Genomic DNA, 1,389 nt, shown 5'->3' with positions numbered 1-1,389 from the left:
ATAAAAACAATAAAACAAACAAAAAAAAAAAAACATTGAAAACCCCTGCTCGAATGTATTCTGTGTTTTCTGGTAGTACTTTAATTACAGGACAAGCATCTAAGTGTTGCATGTTTTGATACTATCACTTCATTATAACCATCCTACTGCAGAGATGTAGCATAAAATGCTCGGTTTGAATAAATTAATCAAACAAATTTGAATAAATTCTTAAGTCCTGCGTTCAGTCCATGTTTATGTTATGATTCAGAAGGCCACTTCGTTTCCATAAAACATTAGCTTTCAAGCACTTGTATTCCAGCAATAAGGCACTGACTCTTTCATAAGASGGACATAAAAGTGTGAGATATGCCAAGCATTATGATTTTAAAGTTTAAAGCACAACACGTCCCGCTTTGTAATTAAAAGCCAGCGATGGATRGAGCTACAACTGGTGGCAGCTGTCAAAAGTAAAAGCTGAATCTTCAAGTGTCTCATTAATGTGAGTGCTCAGATTATGTAACATGCTTTTTAATGCTTTTTCACCATATCAACCACATCTATTAATTCAGCTCAAACACATTATGGAGCAATGCATCTAGTCATTTATTCAGCAATGCATCTAGTTTAAAGTGGGGGGAAAACAAAAATGAGGAGGACTGAGATGATGTTTGACTTACCAATGTACTGGTTCCACTCTGGATCCAGATCAGCTTGATTGGCCAGGCAGCCCTTCATCACATTGAAGCAGTAGTTTTTGCAGGGTTTTACTCCTGACGTGCCCTGACAGAAGGGGCAGTAGAGCATCTTTGTTAGCGCTTTTAAACACGCTGGAGTACTGCTCACCTGTTAAAACAGAGCAAAACAGACGTCATCAGAGAATGGACCTTTTACTGACAATTCTAGTCTGTCATTTCCTGTTTTTTTGTTCTTTTTTTTCTATGAAATATTACCAAAATATGAAAACGTTACTAGAATAATCACTTGCATCAATGTCTTATAATGTTCAAACATTCAGTCTGTTGTGTGATATAAAATGCAATAGAACCACTTGCTCAACAAAAAGCAAAACATAACTGATAAATAAAAGGAAATTACAATTATTCCTGTCACCATCACCTAATCTTTGTACAATCAGAAAAGACAAAACAATTTAAGATGAGTACAGTGTCATATATTGGTTATCTCAAAAAAAAAATATGTATGGTGCTGAAAAGTTCAGTAAGTCAAAAATGAATTTGACTATTTTAGTTTAACGCAAAGAAACAGTGCATTTATTTGTTTCTTGTTTTGCCAAATCTGACAGAGAAAAAAAAAGGACTGCATGAAAATTGACAGTCTCCCAAAAAGCTTCTTAACTAAGGTCAGATATTAATTTGCTGTTTAATGATATGAATTTCTCACTGACAA

The 1,389-nt window shown here is 34.5% G+C and overlaps 1 protein-coding gene across 2 annotated transcripts in view; it reads right to left on the bottom strand.

Moving 5' to 3' along the window:
• Positions 1–1,389, bottom strand: part of LOC106528178 (glypican-6) — a 115,885-nt gene that overhangs the window by 61,660 nt on the left and 52,836 nt on the right. For both annotated transcript variants that reach the window (XM_014023285.1, XM_014023286.1), the window contains exon 4: positions 660–825. In XM_014023285.1, coding sequence (XP_013878739.1) covers positions 660–825 — 166 coding nt within the window. The remainder of the gene's footprint in view (positions 1–659; positions 826–1,389) is intronic.

This window comes from Austrofundulus limnaeus, unplaced genomic scaffold (assembly GCF_001266775.1).
Source record: "Austrofundulus limnaeus strain Quisiro unplaced genomic scaffold, Austrofundulus_limnaeus-1.0 Scaffold362, whole genome shotgun sequence".
NCBI lineage: Eukaryota > Metazoa > Chordata > Actinopteri > Cyprinodontiformes > Rivulidae > Austrofundulus > Austrofundulus limnaeus.
The sequence above is the reverse complement of the archived record's forward strand: the minus strand, read 5'-3'. Positions and strand labels throughout refer to the sequence as shown.